General features: G+C 40.5%; 4 protein-coding genes across 5 annotated transcripts; 1 reads left to right on the top strand and 3 right to left on the bottom strand.

Moving 5' to 3' along the window:
• Positions 1-1450: 1450 nt before the first annotated feature.
• LOC113167205 (chemokine-like protein TAFA-4) lies at positions 1451-3438 on the bottom strand. Its single transcript, XM_026367626.1, has 3 exons — positions 3324-3438; positions 1839-1994; positions 1451-1602 (listed from the first exon to the last, which is right to left on the bottom strand). Exons 1-3 carry the CDS (start codon positions 3436-3438, stop codon positions 1451-1453), a joined length of 423 nt encoding a protein of 140 aa, XP_026223411.1.
• Positions 3439-6638: 3200 nt separating this feature from the next.
• LOC113167979 (NEDD8-activating enzyme E1 catalytic subunit-like) lies at positions 6639-12051 on the bottom strand. Of its 2 annotated transcripts, none has more exons than XM_026368981.1 (18): positions 12002-12051; positions 11837-11899; positions 11040-11163; positions 10849-10929; positions 10693-10775; positions 10431-10511; positions 10279-10322; positions 10124-10188; positions 9860-10015; positions 8832-8934; positions 8605-8715; positions 8415-8468; positions 7790-7826; positions 7625-7706; positions 7416-7516; positions 7272-7335; positions 7123-7177; positions 6639-7029 (listed from the first exon to the last, which is right to left on the bottom strand). In XM_026368981.1, exons 3-18 carry the CDS (start codon positions 11160-11162, stop codon positions 6941-6943), a joined length of 1329 nt encoding a protein of 442 aa, XP_026224766.1. In that variant the 5' UTR covers position 11163; positions 11837-11899; positions 12002-12051; the 3' UTR covers positions 6639-6940. The 2 variants fall into 2 exon arrangements, with proteins under 2 accessions (XP_026224766.1, XP_026224765.1); XM_026368980.1 differs by having other exon boundaries at positions 11861-11899; positions 12002-12045.
• A 505-nt stretch (positions 12052-12556) lies between these two features.
• On the top strand, positions 12557-15874 carry LOC113167818 (PRA1 family protein 3). Its single transcript, XM_026368689.1, has 3 exons — positions 12557-12800; positions 13413-13630; positions 14454-15874. The coding sequence occupies exons 1-3, from the start codon at positions 12619-12621 to the stop codon at positions 14627-14629; spliced, it is 576 nt and encodes a 191-aa protein (XP_026224474.1). The 5' UTR covers positions 12557-12618; the 3' UTR covers positions 14630-15874.
• A 296-nt stretch (positions 15875-16170) lies between these two features.
• On the bottom strand, positions 16171-19116 carry lmod3 (leiomodin 3 (fetal)). Its single transcript, XM_026368688.1, has 3 exons — positions 18613-19116; positions 16878-18452; positions 16171-16659 (listed from the first exon to the last, which is right to left on the bottom strand). Exons 1-3 carry the CDS (start codon positions 18898-18900, stop codon positions 16612-16614), a joined length of 1911 nt encoding a protein of 636 aa, XP_026224473.1. The 5' UTR covers positions 18901-19116; the 3' UTR covers positions 16171-16611.
• Positions 19117-19544: the final 428 nt, after the last annotated feature.

Here is a 19544-nt window from a genome sequence, read left to right as displayed (position 1 = left end):
CAAAGTCTCTGTTTAAGTGTGTGCCAGCAGGTCCATCCAACCTTTGATTGAGTGCATCACAGTGTGATCAGCATATCAAGCACTGAAACAATGATACTGACTTTTGTGGGAGCTGCATCATTTAATCTTAAGTCAATTGCTAATAGATTGTCCGCTCCATGGGATTAACCCCAACTAAAATTGTGTTCAAGCCAAAGGAAATTAAAATAATGAGTTCCTGCTGTTTAGGGCTCAGCCAGGAGATATCTAATTGAATCTATATTGTTCTTTGCTCTATCTGACAAAGTGTTCACCGTCCTCAAGAGTCCAGTGTTATTTAGGGCGAGTGCAGCAGGCTGGGATGGACTCCTCTATTAATGCAAATAATAAGTACACAGTCAACGACCATGTTTCTCGGCTACTCAGTTTTCATATTAAGTATATATTATAGAGTATAATAGTTTATATCTATCTATCATCTAAATTATAACAAATATCATTTAAATATATACATTTTCATTTCCAACAGTGCACCATCACTAACTATAGCTCTGTGATGCAGGAGACGCACAGTGCTGCTCCTTGATTTCCATGTTCTACATGAATCATGCATGTGCTCAGACATGTAGCCGTAGCTTCAGCCTTTTTGTTTTACATAAAGCCATAAAGCCATGTACAGTATGTAGTCATCATTCACACACTGTATTAGTGTATTTGTTGTTATTTTACAGTGATTCAACCACAGAGTTTGCAGCCCACTGCATGCCATGTCACTGCTAACAATCCCTATGAGGAACATTTTCTAGGTGCAGAAATGAAATCTGTGCAACTATAAATCTGAGTTAACAGCTAATTACCGCGTAAACTATTGAATGTCGTTACATGAGACACACCTGTGACGTTTTAACATTATTCGTTGTGTGCTAGCTAGCTACAGCTGATTAAATCAGCTGGAAACAGCATTCAGATTCAGCATTGAATCTGTCAATTCGTCCGCACTTGCTCATGTTTCATTGTGAATTTGTTTCATGTGCATAAAAAAGCCAAAAAGTGCATTTCTGACTGCAGTGGGTTTTCATTTGGCCGTCAGATTTAATTATATGGGTTTTAGTGTGGAGTATTACTTTACAGCTTATTTCTTGTTTGTCCTTTTGGCCCCATCACTTAAAAGATTATAGAATTAGGTTTTCTGAGCCCAGTGTGCCTCGTGGAGAGCAAGACTCGATGTGGCCAGTGGAAGCAGTGATTATTATAGTTGATTGTAGAATCGTTTGGCATCAAAGGAGGGCTTACCAAAATAAATCTTTATGATGAGCATTCACAAAACTGTCAGTGCCTGTTTGCATAAGAGTAATGCAACAGAAAGGAAGAGATTTATCGTTTGACTGCATTTAAGTGTCTATAAATACCATGTCTTGAACTAAAGCCATTTTGTGTTATGTCTTTTGTACAGTGTCGGTGCCACTGTGACTCAGACTAATGCAGGCCTTTTCCTCACCTTTGTGGTCTTTACTTTGTTCCCAAAGATGCATGACCAACCTGTGAGGTCAGGGAGAACTCTGCACTCCTCCCCCTCCAGACACGGCTCCATTTTACACCACCACTTCTGACGCACAATGGAGGCTGGAGAAAAACACACCACAGCAGAAGGTCACTTTTTAGTCAGAAGGACTTCAAAAAATGAGCTGTTAGGAAAAAAAAAAAAAAAAAAACATCTCGATCGGATGTCGCACTCTCTGATCCTTGGTATCGGTGGACTCTGGTGAAACTGATTAAACTGACTTTGACAAATAATACATTCATGTCATGTCACAATATTTCTGGTTAAGAGAGGTAGAAAAGGGTGCCAATAATATTACCTTCAACACAAGAGGGCAGAGCCCTTGTTGTCCCTGCTACCTGTCCTGGAAAACAGGAGCACTTGACTGTTTGAGAGCGTTCTTCAATCTTGTTCCTATTGCAGCAACGATGAGCGGCAACAACTTCACAAGTCCCTGTCCTCTCCTGCGATGACCCTGAGGGAAACATTTTGGAAGGAAAGGTGACAATTTTTCATGATGTGTTTTGAATGTAAGTAGAGAGAGGCTGGAAAGCTACAGCCTTTACAGATGGCAACACATTGAAGTCAAATTGCAATGATTTCTTTATGCTTTATTAGATGTTTAATTTATTTCAATGCAGCAGTCTCTTTATTACACTCATTCAGATAACCAAGTAACAAAAGCAAGTGTAGTGCAGACTTTGTTGCTGGATGTTTCTAAAGCTACAGCACCACCAAGTGGATAGAAACCCATCAGTATTCATGGCACAGCCCAACAAAAAGCATTCAAATATCAAATTCACTGGCCAATAAAATATTAGACAGACTTACACAGGGAATCGTCAGCATTTTCACTTACCTTCTGTCATGTTTCAGATTGACTGAAACAGGCTGAGCAGAATAATAAGATCAACAGCAATGTATGTTCCACAACTGCACACTACATCATTTCACAGTAAAACAAATACAAAGAAACACGTGTTGCTTTTGGTGATTATCTCACCGTTGATAATTTAGACTGGTGCCTGCAGTTGAAGAGGTGAAACAGAGCAGAGGTAAAAACAAGAGGGGGAGAGAGAAAAAAAAAAAAGAAGAGAGGAGAAAAACCCATGCATGCATATTGCTGATTTAATCCTGAGGCGTGTGCCTGGCTGCTTGACCAACAACACCTGCAGGGTTGGAAGGTTAATTCATAATTAAAGTGGGGCTTCACATCAGACTACAATCAAAGAGGTAATTGTCCAAAACAAGGGCAAATCTCTCATTTCATATTGCAGTTATCCATGGGAGGCTGTTGTCATGGTGCTGGTGCAAAGTAAATGCATTTACATGTTAGAGGTACTTTACTTGATTTTATGTTATTTTATGCTCCTGCTCAGTCAAAAAATGTGACACTGTTCCTCCAGTAAATGTATCTAAAAGCTGTAATTTCATGTAAATAATACTTAGTTATCCTGTTAAAGTACACATACATTTATAGAAAACACATTGCAATGTGTAGTTAGGGATTAAAACAAGCCTTTCCTAACATTTGGCTTGTAAGAGGTGCAGATGGTGAGGTTATATGTTCAGCATGTCATAAACATAGGATTACCTCCAGCTACTACAAGTGACAGTCAAAGTGCTCGGCCAATTAAAACCCTTTTTTACAGCATCTTAGCATGAATCTCTATTAAACTACTAAGAAGGTTAGTGAAGCTCTGGTTCCCGTTGCTTGAACTGTGCCAGGCAACCAGGCTGGTGACCAGGAGCTACACTGAGTCCCTCAGGGTGCGTGACTGGTCTGGTTGCGCCTGACACCCACCTGTCTGTCCTCGGGAGCTTTGGTTGCCAGTGGACACTAGCTGGCTGCAGAGGCTCACTACACAGAGAAGCAGGACCCCCCAGTGTAATGGCCGCGCCGCTGTGTTCAGCTTCATGTTGCCTGCACAGAACAAGAGGTTCATGCACACGTTAACAGAATAAGGGCCGAACAGTTTTTCCAAAGCATGTGTCTGAATTAGTAAAAGCCTCTGATATCGCCTGACCCCTGGTGTGTGGTTCATGAGATCACCGCGTCTATTTGCTCAATTATGACTCTCACATCACGGAGTTAAGCCGAGGCAAATCAACGAAATGCCAATAAAAGCCTCATCAGAGGCAACTTTGGAGAGTGGGTCCGTGCACTCATTCCTGAGTCATCTCATCCCTTCAGCTGTAAACATCCGTGCGTTCAAAGCTGAAGCCTCTCTCCAAAACGAGAAGTTGCGTTCCACGTGAGTCACGGGCAAACTGGGACAGGAACTTTTACGTCAAATTATGGTACAAACAAACATCCCAATGTCTAAATCACTAGTTTGCCTGAGGCACTTACGGACACCGCTTAGTACCTCTGAAGTTCATGGCTGCAGCTGGGGTCTTACTTTCATTATGAATTTGTGTCTCAATTATTCATGCAGTCATTTCTTTTTAAAATCACAACTGCTTTCATTCCAAAATGCATGTTTCACTCATAGTTATGTAAAACAACAGCAGATGTGCACTTTCAAGAAGCTGCAACCAGGAAGTCTATGGTATTTTACTTGCTGAATTGCAATTGATTACATTTCTGTTGACTGACTAATCACAGATGTACTTTTTAAAAGTGTTTTTTACACATCAGTTCTAATTGTCAGTATCTAATCATCTATTACCACATTTTGAATGTCTTACCTCTCTGCTGCTACACACAGGTGTCTGCAGAAGCCTCCATCACGTCAGTGTCTGTGTTCACACCACGCAACGACGCAAAAGTTGGAAGCAGATGTGATCCTCCAGCTTCTAAAGTTTCCTGCCTCAAATTAGAGTACGGGCGAGAAAAAGGGAAATGGCAAGAGCGACCGTGTGCTGCTAAATGACGCAGCAGCTGATGGAGATGAGAGTCAACACTGTCGGCTCGGAGAGAGCCTGCGGGTTCGCACATCAGCTCCTCTCCCCGGGGTCACTGTACCTTTCAGGCAGGCATGTGATGTGAGAGACGCGTCGGTCTGTGAACACAGTGGGATCAACCCCAACGAGCAAAAGCCTGTCAGCTTTTCCTGTCAGGAAAACTCTGACTTAATCAAGACAAGAAACCATCTGTCTCCCGGACAATGAGCGGCCACTTTCATTAGCGCCGCTAAGAAGCTTAAAGTCAGTATTGACATCCAGTCACAGAGGAGGGGATGAAGTGGGTCTCAGGGAGGCCAAGTCATGGAGTTTGTCATGCTATCATGTTTTTCTTACCATTATTCATTGATTACTGACTGAACATTATTTGACTTCTTATTTAATGTTATTATTATTGAATTGTGTTTTTATTTAATGTATTTAACATTACTAATGAATTTAATTTAGCATTCAGGTTTTATTTTGATTTGACTCGGTTTGTTTTGACTTCTTAGTCCTGCAATTAGTATATCTGCATGATATACGTCAAAATAAAATGTCAAGCTGAGGTGTAAATACTGAATTAATAAAACCTACTTAAGGTGCCTATAAAAAGTTTTAACCCCCTTGGATGTTTCATCCTTTTATTGACATTATAAATCAATCATGGTCAATAAAAGTTGATGACTTTGACAGAAACATTTCAGAAAAATGCCTCATTAATGTCAAAGTGAAAACAGGTTTTTACAAAGTGACGTCAATAAATAAAGATATGTCAGGAGAGATCAGTGTTTGCATTATTATTCACCCACAGCATAGAGTCTGTGTAGATATGTCTCAATTAGACTTGCACATCTTTTTTCATTTTATTCAATTCTTCTTTGCAAAACTGCTCCAGCTCTGTCAGGTTGCGTCAAGTCCATCCACAAATTCTCTGTTGGATTGAAGTCTGGGCTTTGACTCGGCCACTCCAGAACATTCACCTTGTTGTCGGTAAACCATTTCTGTGAAGCTTTCGCTGTATGCTTCAGGTCATTGTCTTGCTGGAGAACAAATGTTTTCCCAAGCTGTAGTTGTCTTGTCGACTGAATGAGATTGTCCTCCAGGATTGTCCTATATTTTGCTGCATTCATCCTACTCTCCATCTTAACAAGCCTTCCAGCGATGGTGTGTTTGTGGTGATGTGCAGTGTTTGGTGTGAGCCAAACATAGCGTCTTGTCTGATGGACAAAAAGCACCATTTTGGTTTCATGAGATCAAAGACGCCTCTTCTACTGAACCATGAAGTCTTTCACGTGCCTACTGGTGAACTCCAGTTGTGATTTAACATGAGTTTTCTTCAACAGTGGCTTTCTCCTTGCCGCTCTCCCATAAAGCTGGTGAAGAACCCGGGCAACAGTTGTTGCATGTACAGTCTCTCCTCTCTCAGTTGCTGAAGCTTGTAACTCCCTCACAGTAGTCATCATTAGGGGCCTCTCTCACTAGTCTCCTTCTTGAACGGTCACTCAGTTTGTGTGGACAGTTCTAGATTTAGACATGTGACATATTCCTGTCATTTTTTGATGAAAGATTTCACTGAACTCTGGGGGATGTTCAGTGCCTTGGAGAACTTTTTGTATTCATCCTCTGACTTATGCTTTTCAGTGACCTGTCCTCTGAATTGCTGAGTGTTCTTTTGTCTTCGTGGTGTAACGGTAGCCAAGAATACTGAATAACCAGTGACTGGACCTTTCAGACACAAGTTTCTTTATACTGTACTCAGGTGATTATCATTTCACTAACTGTGGGACTACTAGCACCAAATATCTGGACTTCTGTTGGGTTCATTTTAAAGGGGGTGAATATTCATTCAAACACTGATCTCACCTTACATATTTTTATTTATTGACGTCACTTTGTAAAAACCTGTTTTCACTTTGACATTAATGAGGTATATTTCTGAAATATTTTCGTCAAAGTCGCGAACTTTTATTGACCATGATTGATTTATATCAGTAAAATGTAAAACATCCAAGGGGGTGAATACTTTTTATAGGCACTGTATATATATTATTGTGGATACTATTGTTAGATCTATATATAAATATGAAGCTGTGAGTTCAGTTGGCCAGCAGTCATTTAATGTTACCTTAGCATTGGCTAAATATTGGAAGGTAGGGTGGAGATTTAATAGAATAAATTGTGGAGCTGTTATGTTGCTTCTAAATAAAGACAAAGGACAGTCAGTCAGACGAGCATGATAATAAAACTTTATTAGAGCATAATGCACATCATTATTCTCGTCGATTGACAGTGAAGTAGCTACAATATAAGTCAACACAAGACGCATACACTAAGAAGTAAATAATGTTACTAATACAAAAACAATGCTATTAACTGATTACATATTCATACAACAAAACGGAGACCTTACCCGTCTTATTTACATAATCACATCAAATGTGCTACTGCAACATCACAGTAACCGTGTGCAACACCCACTTTGGCTTCAGATGGAGTCGGTCTGATATCAGTGCTGCGTGTTGTAATGGAGGTTCAGGCGATGAAATTGAGCTTGAAGAGAACCGTCTGCGGTGTGGTGACATCTGCCACAGCTAGTTCCTGTCCATCTGACAAGCCCAGCTCTGCATCAGAGGGAAGAAATATACATATGTTATCAGGAATGTCAGCCGCTGCGGGTCGTGATTGGGGATCGCTGGAGTACAGCTTCTTATTACCTTTCAGAGTCTTGCAGAGGTTTGGCCTTGTTCGTTCCTCAATGGATTTAACAGACTATAATGAAACAGCATCCATTGTTTAATGACAGTTTATTATAAATACAGTTGACCAAACACTGCGCAGCATCGTGCCAGATTAGATAGATCACCTGCAGATACAGTGTCTTATTCTTCCCCTCCAGGGTCGTGGTGATAGCGGGGGATTTCATCTGTCTAGAAATCATTTAGTATAACGTTTAGTAAATTGATTATTTTCCCTAAAGCAGCATAAAAATGTTTTTCTGAGCACTCACAGTGAGGCGTTCTCTGTCAGATACTCTAAAACCTCCTGTAATTTGGCTGAGGGAGGGAACTGGAGATCCTGAGGGACCTGGCTGCATGCTGAACAATTTTCCTGCAATTCGCAGAGGAAGAAAGAATAACCAGTTAATCTCTGTAGAGTGCAGAGAAATGTACATTAGTGGCTGATGAACTGTTACAATCCAACTATGGCAAAACAAACCTTTCGCTCGGCTTCAAACGTGTAGGTGTACAGTCCATCCACGTCGTTAAAGACCAGGTAATTATTTAAAGGAATATATGCACTGCAGGGTGACATCTCAAGTTAAATAATGGTCTTTGAAAGATAATCAGATGAGCGTTTGAGAAATTCATTTGTGTTACCAACCTTGAAGCAATTTTAAAAACTTCAGTGGCACAGGCAGCTGTGGAGAACAAAAGTAACACGAAGGTTAGTTAGCTCAGCTGTCTACCTCCTGTGACTGTCCAGTTACAGCAACACTGAGCGGGACACTGTGCATGTTGCTCTTAGAACGATAGTCGGGTATTTAGATGGTGGTGTTTTTGTTGTTGCTGTTGTTTTTTAGTCTTTCCAAAACCACAAACATGAGAGCATGGCTCCGTGAAAAAGCTTGGCATTTGTCTGCTCTCATGTTATTTGCATACACTTACATATCTTATTGTAGCTTATTTTCTACAGTGGTGAGCTAGCATACCTGCCAAAGACAATGATCACATTTTCTCATACAGTGCAGTGACAAAGTATTAGGTTACCATTAGATTTAGCAATATGTTTAATTTGCAATTTTGTGTATGTTCACGTTTCCCACATGTTCACGTTGTATTTTAATAGAAACTAAGAAATAAGTTTATATCTGATCATAATAGCTCTGCCAAAATAACTAAACTAGTGGTGTCCTAAGACTTTTGTACAGTACTGTATTTAACAAAAAACATTACAAAAATGTCTTAACAGCATTAGCTACTGCCTCAGAAGCATTGGGATTTCTTACCAGCAATGACAGCATTAGTTGATGCCACAGCGGGTATGATCCTTTTCACGACTCCTGTGGCACAAGAAACAGTCATGGTTTGATTTCACTACCGTATTTAACTGATAACAATGATAGATAACAAACTTTAAACCAAAAATAAAAGCATATGTACCACATTGCCACTGAGTAAATAATAATCTTTGAATACCTTGAGTGAGTCTATATGTTACTCCTGTAATGTTAAACTCTGCAGCTCTTTCTTGGGATTTTTCAAACACCCACTGGATGTGCTCTGGATTGTCTCCATCTAAGCCCGTATCTAGAGGAGGTGAAGACCCCAGTTGTTAGCTTTTAATGTGTATTTACGCACACAGGTAGAAGGTGAACTGGTAAAGAAAAATTTTTAAAATATTATATTCAAATATTTTAGCATACCTCCAAATGGCTTTTCTTTGGGCCACTGTAGGATTCTGGCATATTCAATGCAATGTTCCGGTAGCCTTGGCATTGACGCAATGGTACACATGGGAAAATTAATCTGTGGATAATAAAATTTAGAATAAAGTCAAGCAATTAAGCAATTCTGTTCTGCACAATGAAAATGGACAAAAATTAATAATTTATGTCTAGTCTAGATTAGTTTAACAAACTTTTGAAGGTAAAGATTATGGCAAAGAGAACTAGTAACTGATAAAAAATAAAAAGGTCAAACATATTTGCTACCTGGCATCTTTGTGTGGCACAAATAGAGTGGTAAGTGATATGTGGTAAAAGTGAAGCATATTATAACCACCTATGTACTAACAGGAGGTTAATCAATAATAACAGAAGAGAACTTATTGTTTGGTTTTATTTAATATAAGAATCTACATCTGGGGAGTAAAAAGTAAAATATTTTTCTCTTAAGTACAGTGAAGCAATGTGTGCTTGGTGACAGTGTTTTTTTTGTTTGTTTTTTTTTTTGCACTATAAACTGGATTAATTAACTTTTAAACTAAAAATATGGTGTATCCATTCTTTGACTGTGTAGTTACTGCTTTCTTACTTAATACCTGCACTGCTACCCAGTTGCTGCTCTCTGGCTTGGTAATCTGTTTATTGTAGGACTCTACACAGCTTTTCTAATCAGCTTTAGTAGTTACAGCACAATTTATGCTTAATTTTATTTTTATATTTTCTTTTCTATGTTTATTAAAGATATTTGTTACAAAACAGTTACTGCTGTAATGCGTTGGTTTGTTTTTTTCTTTAGCTGATCCGAGTCTTTTATTAAGTTGCTAACACAAACAGCTGTTCTTGCAGATGGAAATGTGAAACACCACCTCCTGTGCGCCACAATTGCTTTCTACCACCCACAAAACAAACGGAACAGCAGATGTGAAAGCATCTGAACAAAGTTAAAAGGTTCACTGACTATTACTCCAATGCTGAAACTGGAAGATAAGTTGCTGCTGAAAAGTGACCTGTGGCGGGTACAGCTCCAGCGTGCAGTCGATGCATGCAGTCATGCCGGGCAGAATGACACGAGCGTTTCCTTTAAAGCCCTCTGTTCCTCCGTCGATGAGAGGAATGATGGAGCTGGGATCCAGGACTCCATCCTCATAGCTTAGGAGGGATATCTAGAAAAGGCACCATCAGTAACAACACACTTATATACTTCTGATACATTATGTTACATGTATATGAGGCGACAGCACTGAACTACAATCAATATTTATCTTTCCTACCAGCATCCCATTCATCCAGCGCCGGGCAATGATGGAGTCAAGTCCACAGACAATGATGTGGAACTCTGCAAAGACAAAGTATTTGAAACCTCTTAAGAGTTTAAATGGTAAGCTCTTCTACGTAGTGTGTAGACTAAGAAGAAAAATGCACTTACGTCTGTAGAAAGACTCATCAAAGTCTTGGATCTTTTTAAAATGACTGTGTGTTATTATTAAGGAAAAACAAATCATGGTCATTACATTTTATACAATGTCAGTTAAAGTTAAGTTGTGTTTCAACTGTAAAAATTGTTGCTGCAAAGGATACGGGACAACTTTACATCCAGGGATTCGACTGTTGACAAAGTCGGCAGCCACTTCTGCCTTTGGCCGCCCAACATCTTTGGGCCTAAACATATGCATATATAAAAATGTAAAAGATGTTTCTATGATCAGATTTTATTGGCACAAGATTTGTGACCACCAAAACTTTTCCCATTTCACAAAATCAAGAAACTATTAATATACATATATATTATTAGTCTAACATTAAACTACACTTAATAAGAAGAAATGGAGTTGAAACCTACCTGAAAAGAAACTGCCTGTTCAGGTTGGACACATCGATAGTGTCCATGTCAACCACATGAATAAGGCGAAACCCAGACAGAGCCTAATGAGCAATAAGGCTGTGTGAGTAAAAAACACCTGAGTAAAGTAAGACAACGATCAAAGCCATTCCCTACCAGATTTTTGAGGAGCTCACATCCAAGTCCTCCTGCGCCAATAACCAGAATCTTGCATGTCTCCAACAAAAACTGTAGAGACTAAGATAAAGCACAAAAACAAAATGTCACCTGCTACAGCTTTATGGCACTAGCTCAATTCAATCTGACATGCATTACGTCAACAGTGGGAGCAGGTATTTCTGTGTCACCTCAGTGCTCGGCTCAAAGTCAGGGTGGGTGAACGGCCCAGGTCTTTCCAAAAACTTCTTCACATGATTCCAGCGGCCATCCCAGTCGCAACCACTGACCCTGTGTCCACCATCTACAGCCATTCTGCACACAAAACACACCAATGTACTCTTGCTGTAACTTCCATGAGTATATTTCTAACCTCAGTTTCTATTATAATGTGTTTTACGCTTTATTATGTGTATTTTTGAATTGCCAAAGGAGAACTTTTGCAAAGTTGTGTAAAGAAGGCAGCGAAAGAAAGCGGCAAATCATATTAATAACTGTCATGGGGATAAAGAAAAGCATTATGAAATGAGATTGGGAAGAAAGCATCTTTCTGACACACATACACAAGGTAGTTAAACTTGTAATCAGCCAGCAATCAACACTCTAATTCAATATCACTGGACATGCTGTGAAATCTAATCTACAACACAAATTGGGAGTGGAAAACCCCCCCAAACAGGACTGTGGCTCTAAATTTGCCTAAATCCTATTATTATTGTGTAGGATGATTATAGTACAGAAGTTATTTCAAAGTAGAAGCTGCTGTTTATCTCAGGTTTGTCAACGATGAGGGCTGGTGCAGTGCAGGTGATCGGCTTTATATTTGACAGTGGGAGTGGATTCATTGTGCTCATCGGCTTGTAGGTTAACTGTGCAAACAGCTAGGTGGGATATCAAGGCCGTGCCGTGCTAACATGCTCATGTGTTTGTCTCCTGGCCCAGCAGTCGCTGCTCACTGTGCAACGCAAACCTGCTGCCAGTCAGAGACCTTTATTTAGCATTCGTCACTAACTTCTCAGTCAGGTCCTCTATTCGCCTTCTTTTCTTCTCCCTGAGAAAAAGACAGTAAACAGGGTTCAAGCATGCTGGGCTGACGCCAAAAGCCGCCAGTTTAACTGCGAAATGATAGCATTTTTCGTCCATTGAGACTTACGGCTCCTCGGCATCCGCCATACTTTCACGGTCCCATGTCCTCGATTCTCTGTGCTGTGTTCACGGGTGTCAAAGCTGCGCCGCAAAGAGCAGCTCCAGCGAGCCCAGTGTAACGTATTATTAACACTGACTGCGCAGTACTGTTAGTAAAAACGTATAATACATTTTACCAAATGTATTATTAGCAGAATACAAATATATAGGTGTAGGTTTCCTAAGTTAAAGCCTCTCTTTTATGTTGTTCCTTTAAGTTTTATATCTCCTATTGTCAAAAACAGCCTTGAAACCAATCAGTGCCATGTAATGTTTGTTTCTTTAATATGTCTAAACCAGCAACCCCTCTGTGGTTCATTTTACTCTTTAATTAGTCTCCATTTCCTCTGTTTCTCGTTCGTGTTGTTTTCTTTTACTCTGCTCGACGTTGTGTCGATGCGCATTGTAGAACGCAAGTCTGACATTTTCAAGCACCTCCTGTCGGAGCGGCCTCGACATCTCGCGAGAGTTGCCGCCTCTGGTTCGACTCCGCACCTCCGCGATCAGCTGACCTGTCAAAATATTACGCAGCGTGTGTGTGGGTATGTTTGTGTTTGCGACTCGTCTGGACTACACGTTGAAGAAATGGCAACTAAGATGGAGCTTGCACCTCTCCGGCCGTGGGATGATTTCTTCCCCGGAGTGGATCGTTTTGCCAAACCAGAGTTTGGCGATCTGGCTAAATGGAACAACAGAGTGATCAGTAATTTACTGTACTACCAGACTAATTATTTCGCTGTGGTTCTGGTGGTTTTCCTCATTGTGGGGTGAGTACTGGCAGCATGCTAACGCGGTCAGCTAGCACCTCGGGCTGTGTGTTTAATTAACGATAGTCTGCATACTTTCTAGCCCACACCCATCATGACCACACAAACCATTTCTGTACCGCTGCCAGTGTGGTGCCAACATTTTACACACTTTAACTGTTTTTCAATCCCTGTATTGTTGCTTTTTGTCTCCCAGGAATATAAACACGCTCTCCCTCATTGTTTTATTTGTATTGATTAGCAGTCACACTGGAGCTAGCTGATATTGTGTGCAAGTGCTCCATGTTGTTAGCGTAAAGCTATCCTTATGCTGTTTATTTTAAAAGCACGTAGCGTTAGTTAATGCTAACTACAGGGATGTCGGGCGTTTCTTAGACATTAGACGTGGATCTCCTGTATGATTATATATCACAGCTGCCAGCTGGTTGTGACTTTGCATAAACGACACATGACTTGTTAGATGATGATGTGGTGGAAACAGTGAGTACACTGTAGGCCTTCCTGCATTTGTAGTCCTCATACAGCTTCTGCTAAACTGGCCAGCATGCTGTGCTGTTGAAAAGGGGTCTAGCATGGCTTACACAATATGTCTTGTCATGTTCCAATATTCAGGTTCCTGAACCCATTTGGCATGTTTCTGGGAGGAGCAGTGGTGACGCTGGTCTTCGTGGGTTCTGTGTGGGCAGGAGAGAACAAAGCCCCCATCAAGAATTTCAAAAGGAAGAACCCCACCCTGTTTGTCATCGGGGTCATGGTCACCAGCTACTTTCTGCTGTCGCTGTGTGGCGGCGTCTTGGTGTTCATCTTTGGAATCACCTTCCCTCTGCTGTGTAAGTCTCAGTGCAGTTTTTACCATGTTGGATAACAGGTTGGGCCTGTTGTCTTCTGTCCACTCACTTCATAGTTGCTCAGCCTCCACGGTGTAATACTCTGAAAGGACTCCCTTAAACAGTTTAGATTATTGACTTTATCTGTCTCTGAGTGAACACCACACAGGAAATCAAATTCACATTGTTTTTCTCTGTATCTTCTGCCACTTCTTGACTGGTTGGCTCAAGGGGGTGATGAGTCAAGCATAACTGAGGTTTTCCTGTAAGTGAACAGTCTTTTCCAAACACTCTGACTTTTCCAAGGAGAGAACAGCATGTACAGTATTACATTACACTCATTTACTCATGGGATTTTCAAATAAAAAGCGTGTCAGCGTGAGCTATATTCGAGATAGCATAGTTTTTAATTTGCTACAGCTGTCCAGACACCTGCAGCGTTGGACCGTCAGCAGGGTGGTTTAGATAATTGATGTATTGGATCGTTAGATTAAATGTAGAAGCTTCAACGTGGTGGCAGATAGACACGGCAGTTTGATCGCTTCCCAGGAGGTCTGCCCACTGCTGCCCGTGTTGACGGGTTGCTATGGGTTGTTGATTTGGACTGAACCACATTTACTGACTGATGTCATGCATTCAGCATCTGCCTGACAGGGGAATAAAAGATACGTCTAGCCTTACACCTGCTTCAAAGTCTGGGTTGCAGCAGTATCACATTTTGTTTTGTTGTTTTTCAAAGATGTATTTCAGAGTTAATCATCTAGTCGGTCTGGTTTTATTTTTACATCAGTAAGAAATATTAATCAGTGAGTTGTTTGTCTTGTAGTAATCCTGATCCATGCTTCTCTGAGACTGCGCAATATGAAGAACAGACTGGAGAACAAGATTGAAGGTGTTGGGCTAAAGAAGACCCCCATGGGCGTCATCATGGACCTTCTGGATCAACAGGAAGAGAAAGTTAACAAGATACAGGATTTTATTGAAAGCAAATTGAAGGAGTAAGACTCTCGCCAGGAGAGTTCCAGAGGAAGTCTGTGTCCCACAGTATGGGTTAAAAATTTCCGTAGCATTATCCCAAGTGTCAAATTGCTGTCCCCCTTAAAGTTACTGAAGTTTGCATTCCCATAATTTATATCGGTTTTTTGTTTACTTTATTCTCTGATGTGTTTGTCTAAAGTGCATAGATAATTACCAATAACAAGACCATAACAAGATTTGCACAATCACCACAGGGATTAAAAGAGAGGCACTAAAGATTACCAAAGGTGTGAGCGTTCCTGTATAGAAAAAAACAACAGCAACAACAGTAGTTTCCTTTGCTCTACATGATGACTGAGTACAATATTTATTTCATCAAAGCAAAGGAAAATGTCTGAGCACAATGCAGTTATTAGATATCAACAGTATTTGTTCTCAAAAAGGAAATACGACCCTTTCAGTTTGCTACCTCAAAACAAAAGAGCATGGTAAAATTTCTTCTCACAGAGTAGACAAAACACACAGTCTAGTGATAACTGCTTATTGAACAGCAATAACTCATCATCTTGTTGGTTCAGGTGCTGTACGAACACTGATCTGACAGAGGTTTCCCTGGAGCGTAGACATATTTATAAGGCCTGACTAATAATCCTTGAGATTAGATTTTTCCTGTTGTCAAAACAATCGTACATACAGTTCCTGACCATCCAGGCCAGCCTGAGTGAACCCTACTGATCACAGCTATGCAATATTGTAAAATGAATGGCAAGTGCGGCTTTATTGTTTAGATATTATGTCAAGTTACAAGTTTGATGTTATTTCAGATTAGGCTTTATTTTCATAATATAGCATGCAGAAATCTATAAAACAGCTGCATAATAAAGTCAAAAATAATAATTCAGATGTATTCTTCAAATTTTATTTACCACATCCTCTAACACATGCCACAATCCCCTTTCCTTACAGAAAGCTCAATTATTTGTTGTCTGTGATGTTAAGTGTTTATTTTATACTGCTATTCCTGCTAGTAAAAGCATATGTTTCCTGTTGCTTTTCGCACATTGACTGCAGTTTGTGCATGCTGCCCTCACAAATGGCAGTTCAGAGATAATGCATATGTTATATGGATGCTGTATTGTATATTACCTATGTTTTTATGGGACTTTTTAATTCTTGAAACAAGCGATGTGAAAGTTACTCAACTGAAAGTAAAACATGGCTGACTTCGATGAAAATAAAGATAACCTGCTTTATGTTGCACTTCCTTTCCATCAAGTCTCAGTGTGAATAGACAGATTTGTCACTTTTATCACTTCTTATTTGTGTTAAATAAAAAAACAAAGTAGTAAATTGAAAGCTGTCACTAAAAGAAATAAAATGCATATTTACTGAATGATGAGCTTAATGATGAAGTATTGAGTAGCTTTTCAGTGTTTTCACAGTGTGCTTTTGTCTTTTATCATGTTGTCTGCACCTAGCTGACCATAATCATTCACTGGGGATGCTTTTATTTTTGTCACTGCTATACAGTGCTATTTGGGAAGAAAAAAAAATGAGTTGACAGGTAAAGTAGATTTTTTTTAATAGCAAAAGTTAAATACACAAACAGTTTGGCAGACCTGCACATCTACTCTTATATCTACACTATGTATTTTTGGCTGAAAATCTTAGACATTTTCTTACATTTTAACATTTAAATGCCCTCTGAAAACATTTTTTTACTCTGTGTTTTAGAGACAGCAAATTATAAAAGAGCTTATACACTTTAAAGCAAATACACTGTGGTTTGGCAACAAACTCTTCATTTTCATATTGTTATTTACATGACTTCCGTCATGCACTAGCATTCAGTGAGATAACACAAAACTAGAGACAGTAACCTGCCGTGGAAATACAGTCAACACTTAATTTCACTTTAAAGCTAAGAGTGGTTTAGAGTGACTAATTCCAAATTTGTTTAAAATAGAGTATGGTGAAGAAAACAAAGGTGAAGTTATACAGTAACCTCAGAGGAGACTTGTTTCACTTGATTCCAGGACTTTAGGGAGCGGCACCTGAAAGCAGTGACAGATGAATGAATCCTTCTTGGCCTTTAGGACAGTATATACAATGTCTTATATATCTGTCATTATAGATAATCCTAGAACTAGAATAGACTGAGTTGGATCAATCTAATATGCATTTTCAACTTCAACAGTAACATTTTAAGTGAAATACTAAACACAGGATCTTAACTTGATTGATCTCAGGGCACTAACTTCGAGATACTCACAGGTTTGAGATAGGCCACGTTGCTCTTTTTGATCTCACTTAGGAGCTGATCGCGGGGTGTGAGGTCAACCTTCGGTGGCACTCGTCTGCGAGGGACAGGCTTCAAAGTCTTAATCACATCAGTCAGGTTGGGTTTTTCGTCCGTCATCTCTCTGCTGCTTGCATTATTCCCTTTAGGAGTCTTCCTCAGCTGCACACTGGGCCTCCCTGGTCTCCAGTCATCCCTTGGGTTCAGCTCCAGCAAAGGGTCCCGCTTCTTAGGAGTTCTCTTCAGCTGGACATCCCTCAGTGGGTTTGCTGGTTCAGCACTAGGTTGTTTGGGAACGCTTTTAGGTTTGAGCTGCTTCTGAGGCTCTGGCTGCTCTTTATCTATTAGAGATACAGCACTAAGGTCTGATGAGGGAGGGATGAGGCCATGTTCCTTTAAGAGTTCTAGGGGCGGCATGTACCCGAGCATCTCGAGTAAACCAGGAGGCAGGTTTAAACTGTTCTCGTACATCTGCATCAGCTCCTTTTGCTCCTTCAGCTGCTGCTGCCTCTGCTCCTCCTTCCTCAGCTGCCTCTGGCGGTCCAGGTTCCTGGTTAAAATGTTGGTCACTACCATCCTGGGCCCCGGCTGCTCAAAGTGGTAGCCCATTTTCAGGAGTGTGTTGTTGGCCTTGAGCAGGCGTGAGATCTCCATCTCTGCGTGGTGACCCAGCATGTGCCTCTGGTTGTGAAATCGCAGCTCTGTTAGAGTCTCGTTGAATTGGAGGCAACGGATGATGGCAACAATGCCCTTTCCTGTTATGAAGTTGGACTCAATGTTCAAAGTTGTAATGCTGCGGTTCTCCCGTAACATGTTTGCCAGGTTGAAAGCTATGTTTTCATCGACACCGGTGTTGGCTATACAGAATGTTTTTACATATTTATTCTTTTTTAAGGCACTGACGTAGTCCAAGAGCATCTCTTTGGGAATGTTTTCTATATTGTTAAGGTTCACCTCGGTGACAGAAGGGTTGTTGTTGCGGATCTTGTCAAGCGTCGACTCCAAGTTTGTCTCATTTCCTGAAGGTCGTGACGTCATTTTTATATTATTTAGTGCCAGCTTTGGAATTTGTAATTTGTTAATTTTTCTCTCTTCTTTCTGCAGGAGCTTGTCATTTGTTTCATTTACATCAGGCTCCTTTGGAGCCTCTTCAGGTAGCAAAGAGTGTGTCACTTTAATTTCCTTTCTCTCTTCAAGGCATGTGCTGTCTTCAGGAGCCAAGCTCTCAGTCTTCTCCTTCGGTTCTGAAAAAGGCTCATTGCAATCTCTCGCTTTTTCAGTGTTTCTATCTGGTAATCCTGCATGTTCATCTGTATTTTCATGTTTGTCTGTGCCCACACATAGCTTCACCTCTTTCTCATCTTTCACATCCGCTACACTCTCATCAACTTCGACAATTTCTTCGATTATCTCTTCTATGATTTCCTCTCCCTCTTCACCATCTATAGCTTCTTCCTCAATGATTTCCTCTATCACTTCATACACATATTTCACATCATTTGTGTTTTCCTCATTTTCTTTCTTTTCAGCTTCCTCCGTTAACGTTTTCTGATGAAAACAATAAATCAGAACATCAGGGTTAGAGTTGTGCTAGTCCCAAAACAGAAGGAAACTTTTTATCCTGCTTTAACATTTTAGATCATAATTGTCACAGTTTCTAAAGAATAGGTTTGATGATCTAGTTTGATCTTGAAATGAACCACCTTACCTCACTGGGTAGCAGAGTAGCAGGAACTCTTTCTTCCTCAAGCATACGTTTGGACTCTTTCTCCCAGTAGAGGTAATCGACCAGGGATCTGTGATCGAACGTCCCTGTTGGAGGCTTTTCTGTCTGGTCCTTCTGCCTCTGTCCAACAGGTACACTTTCATCTGGTGCAATAATAACATCCATCTCACTCTGAAGCTCCTTGAGCTCTTCGGGTGAAAGCATAGCAAGGATTTCATCCTCATCGATGTCTTCTTCATTGAGATCGTCAACGTCTCTGCTGTTAGACATATTTGCGCTCAGTAGTTTCTTGCTTCTGCTGATATCAAAAGGAAGGATAACCTCTATCTAATCTGTAACTCGGGACAGAGCAAACTGGGAAGCCTCTGACTTTGAGTTCAGCTTCAAACGGTTTGCTCCTGCCTCATGTGGAGTCTAAAATTAAACCCTGTGAACTGCATGGAAGATATTTTAGGTACAAGCAGGGCAAAGACATGCTAACATTCTTTCTACAGCCTCTACTCCCAGCTGGCCCAGCCATCAGGATCTTTTGGGATGACAGTTGCTTCAGGCAAAGGAAAGTGCGGAATTGACAGCAGCAGGTGGACCATTTCCACAATTTGCCTTGCGGGAGGGGTAAAACCTCCACTGCAAACAGAGCTCCCCTCACAGTCCTCCACAAGACATAACCTCTGAAGTGCTGCACAACAACAAACACATGAGCCGGTCTTAAGGGGAACTGATACGCACAGTTGGAGACGAAACATTTCTTCTCTCTGACTTTTGTTCAGATCATAATTCAAAGTTGGAAGCATAGCTTGTGGGGATTTCTTTTATATGTCACTCTGAAAGTTTTCATTTTTACTGCGGTAAACATGGGCAATAGTAGCACGGTTTCAGTCTTTATGCTAAGCTAGGCTAACCTGTAGCCAGAC

Source organism: Anabas testudineus, chromosome 7 (genome assembly GCF_900324465.2).
Source record: "Anabas testudineus chromosome 7, fAnaTes1.2, whole genome shotgun sequence".
Lineage (NCBI taxonomy): Eukaryota > Metazoa > Chordata > Actinopteri > Anabantiformes > Anabantidae > Anabas > Anabas testudineus.
The sequence above is the reverse complement of the archived record's forward strand: the minus strand, read 5'-3'. Positions and strand labels throughout refer to the sequence as shown.